The 20,050-nt window shown below is 39.6% G+C and overlaps 1 protein-coding gene across 1 annotated transcript; it reads left to right on the top strand.

Annotated features, from left to right (window-relative positions):
- Nucleotides 1-1,246: 1,246 nt before the first annotated feature.
- Nucleotides 1,247-15,623, top strand: LOC149213503 (uncharacterized). Its single transcript, XM_089389053.1, has 5 exons — nt 1,247-1,539; nt 1,690-1,942; nt 2,643-4,913; nt 11,061-12,108; nt 15,223-15,623. The coding sequence occupies exons 1-5, from the start codon at nt 1,247-1,249 to the stop codon at nt 15,621-15,623; spliced, it is 4,266 nt and encodes a 1,421-aa protein (XP_089245179.1).
- The last annotated feature ends 4,427 nt before the right edge of the window (nt 15,624-20,050 follow it).

Raw genomic sequence — 20,050 nt, 5'->3', positions numbered from 1 at the left:
TTTTACATTCCTCATCAAACTAAGCAATAACCAGAAAGCAATTTGTTTCAAACTTCCTATTTTTTTCTCTTGATGTTCTGATCCAAAAATGGGTCTAAAATTTCACCAGAGTGGTTTCCCTAGTTTTGACCCGAGCAAACCAAAAATTTGGACTTTGTATCAACGATAAACAACACTTGAGTGTTTTTCCCGTGACGAGATGACACCCCAACAAAAAAACTAATGTCCCTAAATTGTGTTGAATACTTCAGTGCCTCCAACCTATACACGTGTCCAATCGCTACTATGATTTGACGTACAACACACACATAACAATGTAAACTATCAAACATGAACCAAACCGAGTACCGAGTACCAGTTTTTTTGAGGTAGCAAAAAATCATCCGATTTTGAAAAGTGCTCATTCAGAATACACTTTATTTTTATAAGATATTTTTGACACTTTTAATTTTCTTATGTATCAAGCATGAACATTTTTTTTAAAAAGTTAGTGATTTTCATGTTGATTTTGAAAAGTGTTGATGCAACATCAACCCCTTTTTTTAGAGGGCTTATTTTTGACAGTTTAAATTTTCTTATGTATCAAGTATGAATATTTTTTTTAGAAAGTTAGTGATTTTCATGTTGATTTTGAAAATCATCAACTATTCTTTTAAGACTTATTTTTGACACTTTAATTTTTCTTATGTATCAAGTATGAACATTCTTTTTAAATGTCAGTGATTTTCATGTTGATTTTGAAAAATGTTGATGCAACATCAACCCCTTTTTTAAACGACTTATATTTTACACTTTAAATTTTTTAATGTATTAAGTGTAGATAATTTTTTTTGAATGTCGGTGATTTTCATGCGATTTTAAGAAGCATCAACATTTGTTATTTTTAAGGCATATTTTTGACACTTATAAATTTTTCTTATGTTTTAAATATGCACATTTTTTTTTTAAATGTTGATTATTTAACCATTTTTTAAGTTGCCTTATTCATCTTCTTATTTTTCATCCTAAGATGTTTGTTTTTTAAGGGTTTTCCAAACTTTGAATTTTGTTTTTCTTTACAATGTTTTTTTATAATGATTTTTTTTTGCAAAGTCATAAAAAAAATAATAACATTAATATTTTGAGGTTAAGATTTTCTATATATTAAACCACTAACGGAGACGAGCTGCGAACGGAGCCGAGGAACCCTGCTGCGCGCGCGACTGCAACCCTTGCTCTGCGCCTGCCTGAGCGCAGGCCTTTGGCCATGGCCCCCTCGGATCCGTCTCTGGAGGGGGTCGACTCTCAAAAAGCATTTTCAGAACTGGTAAAATCCCTGCCCCCGCAGCGCCCCAGACCCGCCTTATCAAGATTTGTCAAGAAGCTAGATGTGCTTCAGGAAGTTCAACTGCCTCCGGTCTTGCCGCGCATGGCGGCCTTGTCTCTTGCTGAAAAAGGACTCATAGGCCAATTCACAGGCCTCTGGCCCTCTCCAAGAACGGTACAAAGATGGGTTGAAAGAAACTGGGCCGACAAGATCCAAGGGAAAATCTCCATCAGGTTCTGTGGGAAAGGGTACTTCACTTTCCACTTCGAATCTAAAGAGGATAAGGACTTAATCTTCAGAAACGGGCCCTATTTCATGGACTCCAGGGGCCTCTATCTCAACAAATGGACTCCTGATTTTGATCCTGAACTGGACGTCCCCAGCGCTGTCCCGGTCTGGGTTCGTCTCCCTCACCTTCCCCTTCATTGCTGGGGAGATGAGTCTGTTCGTGCCATCGGAAATGTTGTGGGCAAATACATCGACCGTAGTGAGCCAAAAGACAACATGCAGGCCTGCGCAAGGATTTGTGTCGAAGTGGATCTTGGCAAAGGTCTACCAGAAGCAATAAAACTGAAAGTGGATGAGTGGAGCCATATCCAGCAGCTGGATTATGAGCAGATACCTTTTAAATGCAAGGTCTGCCATGAATATGGACACTTCGCCAATAGATGTCCCAAACTCGTTGATGCAGAAAGTGAGGACCAAGAGGGCCAATGGGAACCGGTCAAAAAGAAGAAATATGTTCCTCCTCAGAAACCCCCCCAGGAATCTGCTCCTTCAGCTCCCTCTGCCTCTCGACCATCTTCATCTTCCCCTCCATCTTCTATCCATCTCTCTTCTGATCCTCCGATCCCCCCCTCCTCTAATCCCTTCCTGGTTTTATCCTCCCTTGATCCACCCTCTATGGACCCCCCTCAGCCCCCCCTGAACCCTTCCGAGCCATCTGATCCCCCCCCTTTCTAATCACCTCTTCGCAAGTCTCTCTTGAACCCTCCTATCCTAGACACACCAGAAGCAGCACTAAAGAGCATGGAACAGCGAGCGATACCTACAAGAAGCCTGGACCAGGTAGGAAATCAGCAAAGCAACACAGGGACGAGAACGCCCAGAAAGACATAGCCATGGGAACTCAAACACCAATAGAGTCCTTCATTCAGGGGCACCAAGAAAAAGAAACAAACCATAAAGAACAAGAGAGGCGAGCACCTCTCCGTACGCCAAGTTCCCAATGATGAAAATACTGTCTTGGAACAGTAGGGGGTTAGGGCACCCCTCCAAAATCTCCGCCCTCAGAGGTTTAATACATAGCGAAAAGCCAGAAATCTTACTGATTCAGGAAACAAAGCAGGATCAGCAAGCAATGAGAAGTATTATAGACCAGCAAAATCAATACAAAGGGTGCGTAAGCGATGCAAGAGGCGCTTCGGGAGGCATTGCCACCCTTTGGGATCACAACAAGTGGACCTGTGACTCAGTAAACCTACAACAGCATTGGATCAGAACAGCGTTTGAAAGCAGAACGAATGACCAAACAGTAATCATCTACAACGTGTATGCGCCCAATCATTACAGAGAAAAGGAGATATGCTGGGGCGATCTTCAGGCCAGTATCGATAGTGAGCAAAACACAAACATCATAGTGGCTGGAGATTTCAATCTCATATTGCATGCAAACGAAAAAAGGGGCGGAACCTTCTCTCCAGATCCCTTCAGAGGTCGGCTGGAAGCTATCATGCAAGATCATGATCTAGTGGACGTGGCCCCAAAGAACCGTAGGTACACTTGGAGCAACCGCAGACTTGGCTCGGGCAACATTATGGAACGATTAGACAGGTTTCTCATCAATATCTCTTATCTTTCCTCTTTCTACGTGGGATATGCCACCGTTCTCCCCTCTTCTGCCTCTGATCATCATCCCATTACTCTCACGCTGGAGTCCCAATGCCCCCTAGGACCCATTCCGTTTAAATATAGCCCCTTGTGGAATGAGGTGCCTGCTGTTAGAGAAATAGTCCAGAGAACGTGGAATCAGCATGTAGAAGGGTCGCCCGGTTTCATATGGGAGACCAAACAAAGAAAAGTCAAGCAAGCTGTCAAAGAATGGGCAAGAGTAAGCTATAAGGAACCTGAGGAGAACAAAAAGAAAGTTAAAGGTGAACTAGAGGAAATCCAGAGGACGATAGAAGAACAAGGACTCTCCCAGCAGAGTATGGAACAAGAAAAGAACCTTTACTCTCTACTGAGTCATATAAACAGGGAGGAAGAATCCAAATGGCGGCTAAAATCCAGGCAGCTCTGGCTCCAAGGAGGCGATAAAAACACTGCATTTTTTCATAAGCAGGCCACAGCTCGAAAAATCAGGAACAATGTCTGTTCCATCTTGGATAAGGACGGCAACCAACGAAACACCCAAGAGGACATTAGAAATGCTGCTACAGAGTACTACAGAGATCTGCTCACTGAAACCAAAGGAGATGAGGATTACGAGGACCTTCTCCAACACCTCCCCAAAGGTCTTACCAAGGATATGAACGATAGCCTGAATAAAGAAATTGAAGAGGAGGAAATAAGAAGTGCGATTTGGACTCTGAATCCTGACAAGGCGCCCGGGCCTGACGGATTCCCCATATGTTTTTACAGGGCATTCTGGGGTTTAATAAAAAAGGACCTAATCAAGATGATCAGGTGGATCCAGCGGAAGGGCAAGATAGGGGGTTATACTAATGCAACATTTCTTGCCCTCATCCCTAAAGAAAATCGACCTTCTTCCTTCTCCCGGTTTAGGCCCATATCTCTCTGCAACGCCTCTTATAAAATCCTGTCTAAAATCTTGGCTTCTCGACTCAAACCTCTCCTCTCCTCTTTGATATCTGAAAATCAAGGAGGGTTCTTGCCCAACAGGCAAATAACTGACTCTATTCTGCTTGTACAGGAAGCTATTCACTCGAGTCTATCCAGGAACGAGAAAGGATTCATCCTCAAACTTGATCTGGCCAACGCATTCGATAGAGTCAGACACTCTTTCCTCTTTGCAGTTTTAAGAAAGATGGGGTTTGAGTCGCCCTTCCTCAGTCTCATTTCAGCTTGCATCTCAGGACCTTGGATTTCCCCTCTGGTCAATGGAAGGCCGGGCGATGCCTTTCAATCCTCCAGGGGACTCAGACAGGGCTGCCCCCTTTCCCCTTATCTCTTCATTCTTATGGCGGAATCCTTCAGTCAAGCTCTGAACCATAACAGAAGAGTGGGTCTCATTTCAGGAATAAAATTTGGAAATGGAGCTATGAACATCAATCATTCTCAGTTCGCGGACGACACCTTGCTCATTGGAGGAGCCTCCATCACCATAGCACGAAGGTTCAAGTCTCTTCTTGATAGATTTATGGAGTACTCCGGAGGCCTGATCAACCAGCAAAAAAGTTGTATCTATGGATGGAACGCTTCTAATCAGGTCATTCACAACATTGCAAATATCTTTGGAGTTTCCTGCAATCTAGACTGGACTCATTTCTCTTACCTGGGCATGCCTGTGAGCCTAGGACCTTTGAAAGCAGAAACCTGGGACAGCATCATTGACAAGATGAAGAGGAAAGTTCAACAATGGGGTTCTGTTATGAAACCAGCTCATAAAAAGATAGAAAAGAGAGATCCATGCCTTAGAATTCAGCCTCTTCGAGGGGGCAACCTCCTTTACATTACATAAATGAACAATTCTTGGATGATACAAATGACAAAACCTCCTTTCTATATATAGGAGTCTAAGGAGTCACAATATAATCCAGCCGACCTAACAATAATAATATAAAGCCACAAAAATAACAATAGAGGGATTCTATGGGGCACATAAATAACAATATGGGGGTAATAGGGGCACAACAATATAAATAGGGGGTATAAATACAATAGTAATGGGGTAATCACTAGTATTATAGGGACCCAACATGCCCCTCTCCTTCAAAAAAGTGTTGTCCTCAACGCTTGAGCAGTTCTGGATACTTCTGCATAAAATTCTCATCCTCCCATGTGGAATCTTCAGCGGATAAGTTCTTCCACTTGATAAGATACTCTGAAATTGATCGATTTCGTAGCTGTCGAGTTCTTGTTTCTGTGATTGCTTCCGGTTCCAATATAATTTTTCCTTCCTCGTCAAGTTCTGGCAATATTGTTTGAATTGGGAGCTTGTCACCTATAACCTTCTTTAAACATGAAACATGGAAAACTAGGTGCAATCGAGAAGCTGCAGGAAGCTCCAATTTGTATGCCATAGTACCAATCTTTTCCAACACCTTGTACAGACCATAATACTTTGGTGATAATTTATTATCCTTCTTAGCTTGCTTTAGGGACATTTGCTTATATGGTTGTAGCCGTAGGAATACCCAATCACCTACATCAAAACTTCTTTCACTGCGATGTTGATCTGCCTGTTGTTTCATTCTATTTTGTGCCAACACGAGGTTATCCTTTAAGAGTTGGAGGACTTGTTGTTGATGTTCGATGTGATGTTCCACTGCCTGAACCTTAGAATTTTCTCTTAAATATGATGTGATGGATGGTGGTTGATACCCATAAAGTGCCATAAATGGGGTCATTTTTGTTGCTGTATGGAAGGAAGTGTTATACCACCATTCAGCCAGAGGCAACCATTTGACCCATTGTGTCTGTTTATCAGATACAAAGCAACGAAGATATCCTTCCAAACATTTGTTTACTATCTCAGTTTCCCCATCAGATTGAGGATGATAAGATGAGCTATGAGCTAACTGAGTACCAAGACAAGAAAATAATTCTGTCCAAAAATTTCCAGTGAAAATGGGATCTCTGTCACTTACAATAATCTTTGGGTTTCCATGTAGCTTTTGAACTGTTTCCATAAATGCAGTAGAAACTGTACTGGCTTTAAATGGATGTGATAATGCACAAAAGTGTGCATACTTGGTAAGTCTGTCAACTACCACCATGATGACACTCTTTCCCTCAGACTTGGGTAAACCTGTGATAAAATCCATTGAAACCTCCTCCCAACGTTGGCTTGGAATGGATAAAGGTTGTAATAGACTTGGTGTCTTAATTGTTTCAACTTTATTTTGCTGGCAAACCAAACATTCCGCCACAAACTTTTGAATATCTGATTTAAGGCCATCCCAAAAAAATTCCTTCTTAACCCTGTGGTAAGTTTTTAAAAATCCTGAGTGCCCTCCTAAGGGAGAAGTGTGCAATTCCATAAGAATCTTTTGTTTTAGCTGGGAATTCTTACAGAGGTATAAGCGATCTTTGTACCATAACGAATCATTTTGCCAGCTAAATGTATCAGAAGTACTGGAATCTTGTTGTAGCTTTTGAATAAGTGCCCACACTTCTTCGTCATTCTTCCATTCCTCCCTTGCTTCGTTTATCCAATCTGGTTGGATAATAGAAATGGCACACAACAATGCTTCCACATCCTCATCCTTTCTTGAGAGTGCATCTGCCACCACATTTTGCTTCCCTTTTTTGTAGATGATTTCAAAGTCATAACCCAACATCTTTGTGACCCACTTTTGTTGCTCTTCAGAGGATAATCTTTGTTCTAAAAAGTATTTAAGGCTATCATGATCCGTTTTTACCTTGAAGTGTCTTCCCATTAGGTAGGGTCGCCATTTCTTAAGTGCATGGAGTATTGCCAACATTTCCTTCTCATAAATAGCTTTGCTTAAAAACTTTCCCTTGATTGGACGACTTTCAAAAGCAATGGGTCTTTCATCTTGCATTAGAACAGCACCAATTCCATTTCCTGAAGCATCACATTCCACAATAAAGGTTTTTGTGAAGTCCGGTGTAGCTAAGACCGGTGCTTGGCACATTGCCTCTTTAAGATGTTCAAAGGCCTTTGTTGCTTCCGAAGTCCATGAAAATGAATCTTTCTTCAATAATGTTGTTAGAGGTGCTGCTATTCTCCCATAATTCTTAACAAACTTGCGATAATACCCTGTCAACCCAAGAAATCCTCGCAGATGCTTTATGGATGTGGGGATTTTCCATTCCTTAATGGCTTTAATTTTGCTAGGGTCTACCTTAACTCCTTCATGAGATACAATATGACCCAAATATTCCACCTCCTGGACTCCAAAGAAACATTTGGATCTTTTTGCATATAATTGTTTCTCCTCCAATAGTTGTAGCACCCTGTCAACATGTTCAACATGATCCTTCCAAGACTTGTTGTAGATTAGTATATCATCAAAAAATACTAACACAAATTTTCTAAGGAATGGTTTGAAAATTGAATTCATCAAACCTTGAAATGTTGAAGGTGCATTGGTAAGGCCAAAAGGCATGACCAAAAATTCATAATGACCCTCATGAGTTCTAAATGCCGTTTTCGGAATGTCTTCAATCTTCATTCTGATTTGATGATATCCTGAACGAAGATCCAACTTGGTGAAGTAAATTGATCCATGCAATTCATCCAGTAATTCATCAATAACAGGAATGGGGAACTTATCTTTAATAGTGAGCTTGTTGAGCTCCCTATAATCTGGACACATGCGCCATGATCCATCCTTCTTGTGCACCAATACTACTGGAGCTGAGAAAGAACTTTGACTTGGTTGAATTATACCAGCCTCTAGCATTTCTGCAACCATACGTTCAATTTCACTTTTTTGGACATATGGATATCTGTACGGCCTGATGTTTGGAGGAACACTTCCTGGAATCAGATGAATAGCATGATCATGATCACGCATAGGTGGGAGACCTTTGGGAGTCTCAAATACCTTGGAATGATTGTCCAGGACTTTTTGGAGATCTGGAGAAATAGATGATTCCAATGTGGAAACATCTAGCGAACATAATTGTGCAATTACACCTCTTTGCTCCTTTTTTAGAAGCTTTGTCATGCCATTAGAGCTGATTATCTTTCCTGGTTTCCCTGCAATACCCCTTAATTCAACTTCCTTTCCTTCCACAGAAAATTTCATGAAAAGTTCTTGAAAATTAAAAGCTATTGTACCCAAGGATTGTAGCCATTGGACTCCTAGTACAACATCAGCACCTCCCATTGGAATGGAAAGCATTGGGCTAGTCAATACATATTCTCCCATGGATAGCTTGATATTATGGCACTTTCCAGAACAATTTATTGTTCCTCCATTTGCAATCATCACTTGACACTCTGGTGCTGGATATAGGAAGCAATTCAATTCTTTTGCTACCTTACAATGAATAAAATTGTGGGTGCTTCCTGAATCAATCAACACTATTACCTTTTTCTTCTTGATTTGTCCTTCTATCTTGATGGTTTGAGGAGTGGTAATTCCCGCCAATGCATTACAAGATATGGTCGGATTTATTTGTTCTTCATCTAGGCTTTGTTCCTGGAATATATCCTCTTCTTTTGACCTTTCTTGCTCCTTTTCTTCTTCCTCTTCACAATCTATGTAGAATAATTTCTTCTCAGCACACTTATGACCTTTTGTGTATTTGCTATCACAATTGTAACAAAGCCCTTTTGCTCTTTTTTCTTCCAATTGTTGTGGTGTCAACCTTGTAGGTTGTGGAAGACTATGGGCAACAACACTTCCGTCTTTATAGTTGTGAATGGTATGCTTCCTAGTTGCCATAATTTTGCTTTCCATTTTTCTTGCTAACCTGAATGCCTTCTCTAATGAATCAGGTTCCCAAAGGCGCACATCATGTTGGATATTATCCTTTAAAGACCCTATGAACACATCAATCCTATGCTCCTCTGGAATATCTTTTACCCTTATGTTCAATTTTTGGAACTCCTCAATGTGCTCCATTATTGAACCCTTTGTTTGAGACTTATCAATTGGCTAAAAAAAGTGTTGCTTTTTGTATCCTCATAATGTGCTATCAATTCTTCCGTAAAAATTGCCCAAGTGATAAATTGTTTACGAGAACAAAGCCATTGATACCATACAAACTGATTTGGTTCCAAATATAAAGTTGCCATACGTACCTTTTGTGTGTTTTGCACATTATTGAGATCGAAGAATTGCTCCATCTGTAATATCCATGTGGCGGGATCCTTGCCATCAAACTTCCTCATATCGATTTTTGGAACATGGTGAGTCTTCGATCCAACATTAGAGTCTATGGAATCATGATTAACATTTCTTTTGTTCTCATCATGAGTTTCCTTTACTACCTTTTCACCATTAGTGACCCTTTCTTGTAGCAACTTCTTCAATTCTTCCATGTCTGTCTTCAAATCTATCTTCAAATTTTCCATCGAATCCTCCATCTTAGCTTCCATGCCCTTTATCTTAGATTCCACGCCATTTACCTTAGCTTCTGTTAGCTTTTGTGAGCGTGACATTTGTTGCACTTGTTCTTGTAATTTTGATATATCATGTAGCATTTCTTCCTCTTCTTCATGAGTCATGCTAGAGCTTTCAGGTTCCTTACTAGGTGTTTGCATTTTCTTTCCTCGGGGCATCAGTTACCGATAATAATGCTTTACTATGCCCTTTGAATTCCGTTAAACCAAGCTTACACAAAAATTAAAAAAAAACTACACACCTTTTTTCACTTTATAGAAGTCTGATATTGAATCTGATGTATCTCTGTAATTTCAGATCATCCAATTCTGAAATTGCTACCTGTAGTAGCCTTCTGCGTCCTCTTTCCAATGCCACAAGTCTGAGCCAAATTGGATTCTCCAAGGAAGAGTTATGTGAAATCTCCCACAGTGACTTTCTTTTAGACTGGTTCAGTAGAGTGAACTTGTACGACGTGCCACGCGTCCCTGTTTCAACCTTTGAATCTGAAACACACACAAAAGAAACTACAGTCTATCCTCTTTCTGTACCTTTTTACGAAATTTCAATCCGATCCTCAGAGAGAGAGTTATGACGATTTTACCCAGGTCACCTGTTTTGAATGTAATTCAGGAGTCTGCAAAAAGGCCAACTTCCTCAGCTCATATCTATGAAGATATCGTGCGAAAAGCTCTGAAATTCGGACCCAAGGTTCAACGCCAATTCTTCTCAAATGGGTTTTTGTTGCGACTTCTGAAACGTCACAGAAAAAACATTATAGCGAAAATTCCACGATGACCTGTTTGGAGCAGCGAAACCCTAGAATCCAAAGCTCTGATACCAAATGTTATGAAACCAGCTCACAAAAAGATAGAAAAGAGAGATCCACGCCTTAGAATTCAGCCTCTTCGAGGGGGAAACCTCCTTTACATTACATAAATGAACAATTCTTGGATGATACAAATGACAAAACCTCCTTTCTATATATAGGAGTCTAAGGAGTCACAATATAATCCAGCCGACCTAACAATAATAATATAAAGCCACAAAAATAACAATAGAGGGATTCTATGGGGCACATAAATAACAATATGGGGGTAATAGGGGCACAACAATATAAATAGGGGGTATAAATACAATAGTAATGGGGTAATCACTAGTATTATAGGGACCCAACATGTTCAATGTGGCTCAACCCAGCAGGCCGACTCATCCTTTTGAAATCAGGTATTTCCTCTCTTCCCCTTTATCGCTTTTCTCTCTTCCAAGCTCCTGCCTCTTTCCTTCACAAAATGGATGTTGTTCTACGACATTTTCTCTGGCAAGGGGGGAAAAACGACAAGAAGAAATTCAACCTTGTCAGCTGGAAACAAGTCATTCAGACTCAAGAAAGAGGGGGTCTCGGTGTTAGGTCTCCCACTTTCACTAATCTTGCCTTTGGAGGAAAGATAATTTGGAGACTCATCACTGGCCCTCCGGCGTGGTGGAAACAGGTCCTGGAAAGCAAATATCTGAACTTCCCCAGGCAGCAACTCCTTGACTCTGCTATACCCAATAGGGATTCCTCAAAAATTTGGCGACTGTGCAAAAAAGCTATTCCAATGATGACTCAGAATATTTCCAAAGTTCCTAGGGGAGGATCTAGCATAAACATTGGGGCTGATAAAATCTTGGGACAGCAGCCAATAAACAGGTACAACGAAGTTATTCCTATCTTGACTTTCCTCAACAACAGAGGGATATTCTATCTGGACCAAATCTCTAGATGGGACCCTTTGTCTCACCTTTGGCTTGGATGGACGTTCCCTGCTAGCCCAAGTGAAATCAACAACAGCTTAACTGCTCTTCTGTCTCTGCTTCATGGCAAAGCACCTATCAAGAAAAACGAGAAGGACGGCTTCCAATGGGACCCCACAGGAACAGATTATTCTATTCAGGCAGGCCACCAGTATATCAACAACAGCACCCACCACATACCGTTATGGAATCAATGGAGAATTGTATGGAAATCTGAGGCGTTGCCCAAAAACAAATTCTTTACTTGGACCCTTCTCAAAGGGAAGATATTAACAGCAGAGAACCTGCAGAAGAGGGGCATTAATGGGCCATCTCGCTGCCCCAACTGCTGTGGCGCTGAGGAAACCATGCATCATCTATTTGTCGACTGCACCTATGCTATGGACTGTTGGAAAAACTTAGAACTTGTTGATAAGCTTCCATGGACTTCCCAACATTCAATAGTGGAAATGATCCTCGCCTGGAAAAAGAACTGCCCCTGGGGAAATAAGGGAAGCAATCTAGTGAAGAGAGTTTGGAACACCCTTCCCTACACTATGCTATGGAGTATCTGGCTAGCAAGAAACCGGCGAATTTTCAAGGACAAAAGCACAGCATCAAAAACTGTCAGCAACAAGGCAAAGAACCTTGCGCTCGAAACCATTTCAGTCAAAACTCACAGCAGCATCGATGTAACTAAATACAGTGTTGAGGAAAGAAATTTCATCAGCTACATTCTGGACAAAAACAATGGCACTCAGAAAGGTAAGACAGAGAAAGTCCAGCACAATCAAGAAATCCACCAATGGAAAATCAGGCTAAAGGACGGGAGGGTTTCTTTTAAAAGTCCTGAAAGGCTTTCTTGAAGACGTTTTTGCTACTTGTTTTTTAATATCAATCATCTCATTGGACATGGCTTTCAACACTTTTTGTAATCCTTCCATATCGAAAGGATCTTTCGTTTGCTTCTTCTTGGTGTCTTCTTTGAAATAGATCTTCTTAGATTTGCGTTCTTCAATTGCAGATCTCTTTTCAAGGGCTACTACGCGTTTTTCAACTGCCAACGCCTCTGTCAAGTTGTCAACTAAGGTGGTCTTGTTTGCCCTATCTACGAAGATAGCCAAGTTTGGAGGTAAATCCGTGATGTACCATTCACATCTTACTTCCTCGCTGGGTTGTGAAGCAGCGGGGATTTTATTGAGGATCTTATTGAACCGTAAGTTGAAATCTTTAATGGGTTCTCTAGCCTCAGCCTTAAGATTAGATAGGTCATTGATCAATGTCGCTGTGGATCTGTCATCACCAAACTTGGTGAGGAACTGACTTTGAAAAATGTCCCAGCTTGTGATGGATTCGGAAGGTAACAAAAAGTACCAGGACCCGGCTGTTCCTTGCATTGTATAAGGGAAAAGCTGGACAACAGCGTCTTCGTTAGTAACTCCGTTGAGATTAACAGAAAGCATGAAATTATTGATATGCTCTTTGGCTAGCATGCCTACTTCCGGATTGAATTTAGGTAGCCACTTCTCAGGATGGGCCGGTATAGGGCTCAGGGGTGGAGGCATTAAAACCGCCCCAGGATTGTTCCATGGAGACTGGGCCATCGTTGAGCTGCTAGTCAATGGAAGTGCAGAAGATGATCCCTGGTGCTGAGAAGATGGAGATATTAAGGTCTTTGATGTTCGAAGAGGAAGGGTTGTGGAAGATGGATGAGTGATCTGGGGTGAAGATGTGGGTGGCTGACTTCGTGGTGAGGGAGTTGAAATGGACGAGGTAGATGAAAGAGTCTCTCTGTCAGACTCTGGAAGTGCTTTCCTTGCTCTTTTCCTAGTGGGGAGAGGGATTTCAGTTGGCTGGATGCCAAACTTTTCACTCTTCAATCTGGTGAGGGGATGAGCAGGATTGTACTGCGAAGTCACGCTGCCTTTCGATTTATCAGACCTCTGAGTAAAAATAGAGAATCCCTGGAGTTTACGAATCAAAGTTTGAAGTTCAGGGGGATCAATGATAAGTTGGTCTGATACATTAGAGTGTGTAGCAGCGGTGGATGCCCGAGCGACTTCTAGCTCCGAGTTTAATCGTACCGGAGAAGTCGGGGGAGTTGGTGAGCGTGATTTGCTCTCAGAATGGTATTTAGATTTTGACTTATGCGCCATTCATAGCTCATGCCCTCCTTCTAGCGCCAAATATGTTGAGGGCCCCGAAATCGGGTCAACAACAAGGGGGATACCCACCCGGTTGGCGGCTCCGTGCCCGTTTGGAGTAGCCGGTCCGACTGGAGATGATGGGACCAGTTTCCCAATATGAGGGGTGTGTGTGTGTAGAGTTTGATGGTATTGATTTAGGGGTATTTTAAGCTAATTTAATTCTAACTTCTAAACTAACTCTATGCTATTGTAATCTAATGAAAAACAATACATCTAATCTATGCTAACCCGGGGGTAAAATTCTTTCATTATGCGATCTAAAAAGATTTCGAACAATAGCTGGTAATAAAGATCATTCAGCTATCATAAGAATATAAATCAATTAAGATGAACCATTCTGCATAAGAAGTTAGGCAAAACAGTTGTGAACAGCATATCGCATAATTAGTTATTCATATGTCAAACAGAAATAAATGACTCCACCGTACAGAAGTGCCAAATGGTAATACACACATTCATACATTAACATATAAAGAACTCAGCTGCATATCACTTTAGGAATACAAGCAGAAATTAGTCAAGAGATAAAAGTACCATTTATGACTGATTTCACTAATAAACTTCAAGCAATAACGATTTATTTCTACTTGTTCTAATATCTGCTAAGTGTACAGAAGTGCAACATCGGTAACAGACATTAAAATGAAAACATAAATAAATCTCGATCCATCCATTCATCAAAAACCCCCTCCGAGGGTGCAAAAGTGCATGTTCTGAGGACAAGTTTTTTGACAGATTTCCGGACCCTTCTCCAAATGCCATGAGAAGGGTTAAATACTACTAACTAATTAATCTTAATTACACAAATTTAGGGAACGGCTTCAAATGACTGCCCTTTTACTAAAAGCAAATTTATTTCTAAAAATCAAATCTAATTTCTAACCGTTTCTATATCTGCTCCTTAGTGCTGTAAGCAATGCGTTGTTCGCCCTGAAAGAGTCGGCTGGTTGTTCTTTCCTTTTGTTCGGGCTTGAAAATTAGAAATAACAAGAGCTGGCACCTCTTTATGATAGACTAGAAGATATTTTCGAAAACCTTTCTCTAGCTGGGTGTATTCGTTGTGCGTATACTTAGTACAACCCAGGTTCCTTTCGAACTGATTTTGTTGTTGCTATTTCGGTTTCTGGTCGTGCGAATGACTCAATGAGTTAGGAGTCGCGTTGTATGGACAATCCCCTGTATCGAGAATTGCTTCCGTTCTTTGTTCCAGGCTTTTCTGGAGCGTCCTCCTTCTTTTGCGTTTCTCTTTCTGCTTTACCCAGTCTGAGCTTCAAGATCTTTTGCAAACACGTTGCTTTTGTGTGCCTTTGACTCTGAGTCTTAAATAGTCTATTTTCATCAGCGCCTGTTGGGCGATACTCTAGAATCCGCGGTCCTGCTGCATGCGGCATCCATTTGCGGAGGCATCTTCTCTCTGTTACCCCATTGGCACTTTCCTCTTTTCCTTGGATGTTTCCTGCATATAGATTTATATCAGTAACATGTCTTGCAGTTTACGCAAAGAAGAAGAGAAATGACGAAAAGATTGACATGAAAGCATTAAGTTCTAATGAATGCGTAATTCTGACACTCATCATGATTTGACTCTTTGAAAACGAGGAGTTTGCCAACTGGTTGCAGAACTGCAACAACTATTTCCTGTTTTTTGACGGAGCATCTAAGTCAAATCCAGGAATAGCTGGAGCGGGAGGCCTGATCCTTAATGCTAATGGGGAATGCATTCTCTATTACGAATGGGGTCTTGGGAACTTATCCAACAATCGGGCAGAGGCATTAGCTCTTTATCAGGGATTAACTCAGCTTAGCAGGCTTGGGATAAGAACTGCAAAGGTTTTTGGAGATTCCTCGGTGGTCATAAGCCTTATGATTCATCAAAAAAAGTCACCCAACAACCTCCTACAGCAGATCATCCAGAGATGCCAGCTCCTGAATCAAACACTGGGCAACCTGCAATACCATCATATTCTCCGAAATCTCAACAAGCAAGCTGACCGGCGTGCAAACAGGGCCTGCGAAAGATCTTTGGGCAGCCTATGCTGCAACGACGTGGTAAGCCAACAATCTCTGCCATGAATCGATTCTCTATTTTCTGCTTCAATCCTTCCTGGTCTGATGCCAAGAAGTGGCCTCACCCCTTCCAGACATTCAGCTACTACTTTATATCCATCAGAATTAGGTGCAGAATCGATCTTTCTAACGCTCTGTCCCTAATTTGCTCTACCTTCACCTGTTCTTGTTACACCTCAGCCTTCACAATTTTCTGGAAAAGATTTCATGCCTTCTTCCGATCCCATATGGATCCCGCCTGTTCTCCCAAGGCCGATTCTCGACTACCCTGCCCCACTCACCAATATCCCTCAGCGCCTTATTCAGCCCATTTAACTCATATGATGGCAACTTTACCGGACTCTGGCGACGGAGTGATGCTATTGGAACACCTCTCTGTTAATTATAATACGCTGTCAACCATAGTTTCATATCTTGGCCAGCATGGGACCTATCTTCTTCAACTCGAGATAAGAGGCAGCCAGGAGGAGGTGCTCAAAGCAGCCCAGAATCTTTTGAAGAATTTCTTCAACAGCGAAAACTTGAATTCCTCAAGTAGAAAAGTGGAAAGATTATTCAGCTCAGCATCATATTCATATTAGCATATATCAGAAATGAACTGTCGTTGTCAATTTCTGCTATTTCAATTTGTAAGAGTTTATTCTTGTCGAGAATCATTTAAAACAAGAACAAGCAGGATCAAGGAGAGCTTTCTGCTATGTAACTCCGCAGATCTTGAACTTCTTCGGCATCTATTGTACTTAAGGAGTCCTGACTCCCACTTTTTTTCAGAGATTAATACAGCAACCGAACTTGTCAAAAAAAAAAGAAGATTTTTTATATATTATTAATTAATACTTCAATACACGAAAAACAATTGTCACTAAAAAATAACAATTTTAAACATCCCCACAAAAATACACATTTTGCATATAGATATAATTAAACAAATACGAATTTCAGAGCATTTTCGCTAAAAAGGACATGTTAAATAAAATATTTTTATGAAAAAATTGAATAAAAAAAGTTGGAAACAAATGATGATGACATTTAAAGATGATACAAATTTTATATTTAAAGATGATGACATTTAAAAGTTTTTTGTTTTTTGTTTTTTGTTTTTTGTTTTTGTTTTTTGTTTTTTGTTTTTTGTTTTTTGTTTTTTTCCAAAAAAAATGATTTAGATGAAATTTCAAGCAAAAATAACTAAAAAAACCGTTTAAAAAAATTAAAACATACAATTAAAAAAAAAATCCTTGAAAGAAAAAATAGAATTATATAAAAAAAATTTAAAAAACCATTAAAATATTTTTTCAAGGAAAAAAAAGCATTAAAATTTTTGAAAAAGAAAATATTGAAATAAAAATTTAAAAAAACAATTAAAATTTTATTATTATTATTTTTTAAATAATTAAAGTTAAAATTATCAAAAAAAATATAAAATACATGGCCCCTCGGGGCCCCTGTGTGGACTAGGGCAACCCTACCCGCCTTGGCCAACAACCCCTCAGGCCCCCTGGGCAATTCCCACCTAGGGGGCCCAAGGCGCTGCACGCAAGGCCTATGTTTTTTTTTTTAATTTGTTATTTTTAATTTTCTTAATTATTTTGAATTTTTTTTTTAATTTTTATTGTTAATTATTTTAATGTTTTTTTTTTGTGTTAATTTTTAATATTTTCCTTAAATTATGTTTAAAAAAAAAAAAAAGGTTTTTTTTTGTTTTTTTATGAGTTAATTTTGTTTTTTGTTTTTTTATCTCTTTTTTGTTTGTTTGATTGATTTTTTTGTGTTATATGTGTGTGTATGTGTTTAGGGTAATTTTTTTTTTTAATGTTTTAATATAAATTTTTATTTACTTGTTATTTTTATTAAATTTTTGTTTATTTGCTTTTTTAGTTTTGATTTTTGTTTAGTTTTGTATTTTTTCATTTTTATTTATTGTTTTGTTTTATTTTAATTTTTTCTATAAGGCCCATGTCGATCCTTGACTAGTAACCTGATCCCATTATGTGTCATTTGATAGCCGATTTTAAAGTTTTTGTTATAATGGATCAAGTCTGCCCTCACAATGTGTCAATTTTATAGTTGATTTTTAAATTTTCATTGTAATGGGTCGCTTTTGCCTACATGCGTGTCAATTTGATGGTTTATTTTTAGTTTTTTGTTGCAATGTGTCAAGTTGTTTTAGACTAAGATTTTAAAATTGTTATACTTTAAGCATGTAAAAATTAAATTACTCTTGGTATAATGACTCTTTTATTCACATGCTCGTTTTTAAACTTTTCCTTGTCATATAATTTTTCCATAATGCCATGGTTGAAATATGTTGAAAACTTAAGGTTTCTTTATAGTCATGATTTTTAGTTTTAATTCCATGGTTGAAATATGTTGAAAGCTTAAGGTTTCTTTGTAGTCATGATTTTTAGTTTTAATTCCATGGTTGAATATTTGTCAAAATTTTAAGGTTTTTCTGAGTCATGATATTTTATCTTTAATGCTATAGTTGAAAATAGTTATAAGTATTTTATCTTTAACATCATGGTTGAAAATTATTGGAATTTTAAGGCTTTTTAGAGATGTGATATTTTATGTTTAATGCCATGTCTGAAAATCATTCGAATTTTAAGGTTTTTTAGAGTTATGATATTTTATCCTTAACGCCATTGCTAAAAAATGTTGAAAATTTACCCTGAAAAAAGGCGCATCAACGCTTTTCATTTTCAGGGTATTTTTTGCACAAAAAAAAGCCTTTATTGGCTTTTACTGCCTTTTTAAAAAATGTTGAAAATTTAACCAAAAAAATTGTTATTCCAACATCAACATTTCTCGTTTTATGGTGTTTTTCCGCACAAAAAAATTGGTTTTTATTGGCTTTTATTGTCATTTTTAAAAATTGTTGAAAATTTACGCCAAAAAATAAAACATTATTCCAACATCAACACTTTTCGTTTTTGGACAGTTTTTTGTTTTTGTTTTTTTTTGTTTTTTTTTATTTTTTACTAGAGTTCTCGTTTTGAGTTTACAATTTCCATTTGATAGTTTATATTGTTGCAAATAATAAGCAGAGAGAAAATCAATAACAAACCATCAAATTCACTTCTTTTGGGGGGAAGACACGGGATATTTTTTTTGGGAAAATCACAAAAATTGGGATTACAAATTTGCTTAAAAATAAAATTAGGAATGTGAGAAGGTCGAGCACTACCTTTGTATTCTGTGGTTTGCGAGATTGAACAATGCTTTGGGCCAGACCAAAAATAAAAAATAGATCCTAGGTGGGTTTTGCCATGCCCAAATTGCGTATCCAAAATTTCAACTAGGATTTAGCAGGTTTGAATTAGGTATTTACAGATTGTTTACAATTCATATTTCAAATAAATTTAATTTATTCTTGCTATTATGTAACAAGTACTTTCAATTGGGATTAATCACTTAAGGACAAGAGATCAGAAATGGCACCTCGCGCTAGGGTTTTCAACGCGGCCGCATACGCAGAGGCTGGATCACCCCAGAATCTGCTGGAAGCTGAGGCTCCACATCTCCAAAACGAGCATGCACAGACTTTCTATGAACATTATCAGCAATGCGGCACACGGAAGGTTATCCTCGCTGCGGAATCCGCTTTTGCACCCGTAACTGACCTCCCGGACAGGGCAGCGGCAATCTGTAAGCCGATCCCCCTGAGCAAGATCCATGGCAAGAATAAAAACCCCTGCCACCGTTCGGCTGGATGGATGCAAAGTGACCAGAGTAGGGATCTCGCAGTAGGTCCAAAATATGACTGCACAGGCGTATGGGAAGATGAGAACTATCAAGCGGATGGCCAGATCTGGGGCCTCCCCACGGTCATCAGACAACCCATTTTGGCCGTCTGCGAGTACCGAAAGACAGTTGAGAAAAACAGTCAAGACCCGATTCTTCAGATCTTCAGGATGGTTGGGCAACAGAAGGGGAAACAGAGTGTTACTGGGTCAGGATCAATCAGATTGCACGACATCACTGTTGAATGCTTTGGAGCTGCCAGATTACACATTGGACCTGCTAAGGCAGCACCTGGGAAATTGTTGGTTGGAGGCGGACATTTCTCTTCCACAGTGGGAAGATATATAAACCCCAGATCTGCCATCTTTTCACCAGATCTGGCTTACCAACCAGTGAATCGGGGCCTATTCCGCATGGACGCAGATCTGATCCTCTCGGATACGGAGTTGGATGGCTTAGATCTGACAAGAATCGAGCCATCCCAGGTTGCCAGATCCGGTTTCCAAATCTTTGTAAAGACACCAAAAGGAAACACAATCATGATCTGGACTTATGACAGCGACATGGTTTCAGATCTGAAGAATAATATCGCAGATCAGACTGGCTACCCGGCTGAGGAACAACACCGGTTAAATGAGGGCAGATCGTTGTAGGAATACAGAACCATGCAAGAATACAACATCAGGCCAGGC

The sequence above is a fragment of the Pinus tabuliformis genome, chromosome 1_1 (genome assembly GCF_031772625.1).
Source record: "Pinus tabuliformis cultivar Carrire ecotype Pingquan chromosome 1_1, CPIR1, whole genome shotgun sequence".
NCBI classification, from domain to species: domain Eukaryota; kingdom Viridiplantae; phylum Streptophyta; class Pinopsida; order Pinales; family Pinaceae; genus Pinus; species Pinus tabuliformis.
The sequence above is the reverse complement of the archived record's forward strand: the minus strand, read 5'-3'. Positions and strand labels throughout refer to the sequence as shown.